This window comes from Galeopterus variegatus, unplaced genomic scaffold (genome assembly GCF_000696425.1).
Source record: "Galeopterus variegatus unplaced genomic scaffold, G_variegatus-3.0.2 Scaffold463, whole genome shotgun sequence".
Lineage (NCBI taxonomy): Eukaryota > Metazoa > Chordata > Mammalia > Dermoptera > Cynocephalidae > Galeopterus > Galeopterus variegatus.
This window is the reverse complement of record NW_007726574.1, coordinates 571,156-571,847: the sequence shown is the minus strand read 5'-3', so window position 1 is coordinate 571,847 and position 692 is coordinate 571,156. Positions and strand designations below refer to the sequence as shown.

The 692-nt window shown below is 40.3% G+C and overlaps 1 protein-coding gene across 1 annotated transcript in view; it reads right to left on the bottom strand.

Annotated features, from left to right (window-relative positions):
- The window catches only part of DNAH5 (dynein, axonemal, heavy chain 5), a gene marked incomplete at its 3' end in the record, with an annotated part of 181,984 nt that overhangs the window by 77,628 nt on the left and 103,664 nt on the right, over positions 1-692 (bottom strand). Inside the window, exon 30 of the mRNA XM_008569081.1 lies at positions 409-608. Within this exon, the coding sequence (XP_008567303.1) occupies positions 409-608 (200 nt within the window). The remainder of the gene's footprint in view (positions 1-408; positions 609-692) is intronic.

The following is a 692-nucleotide window of genomic DNA, read 5'->3' as shown; positions in this document are numbered from 1 at the left end:
ACTAGACTTTCTAGTCCACAGATGTTGGCAGAAAGGTTTTTCAAGTACAATGATTATTCTGGAATTACAATAATGTCCCCTGGGGACACCAGTGTCTGTCAGGCTGTCAGCTGTGCAGCCAAGCTTGTCAGCAGCAAAGCTGGAATGTTCAGCAAGATCCAAGTGACTAATTACCTGTTGCATCATTTTTGTCTAATTGATGTTCTCAGATAACATCCCACAAATAGAGGATAATGAAATAAAACAAGTATTTCACCTGCTGTGCGAAAGGCTAAAGTTAAAACAAGTATTTTCAACATTAAATATCATATGAAGGGCATTATTTTAGTGCATTTTTTATTAATTTCTCTTGAAATGTTTATTATGTTGGTTCTCAAATATAAGGAAAAAGATGGATGTTTCTCTCACCTGTTGCTCAGCAGGGAGCCCAGCAACATCAAGCTGTCCTCCACGCTGGCGATGATTTCTGAGGTGCTGTCTCCTCGCAGGAGGAGTTCTCCACGGGTTTTAAAGCTGCTAAACGTGAATGTCTTGTTGTCCCATTCATTAATCACTTGCTTCAGCTTTTGCTCAATGTCTCTCTCTTTCACTGCACTGATACAGATGTCCTAGCAAAATGGCAAGCTCTCATTTTATTACATGAAAGTCACACATCCTGGCTTAACAGTCTAGGTTCAGCAGAGATCCTGTCC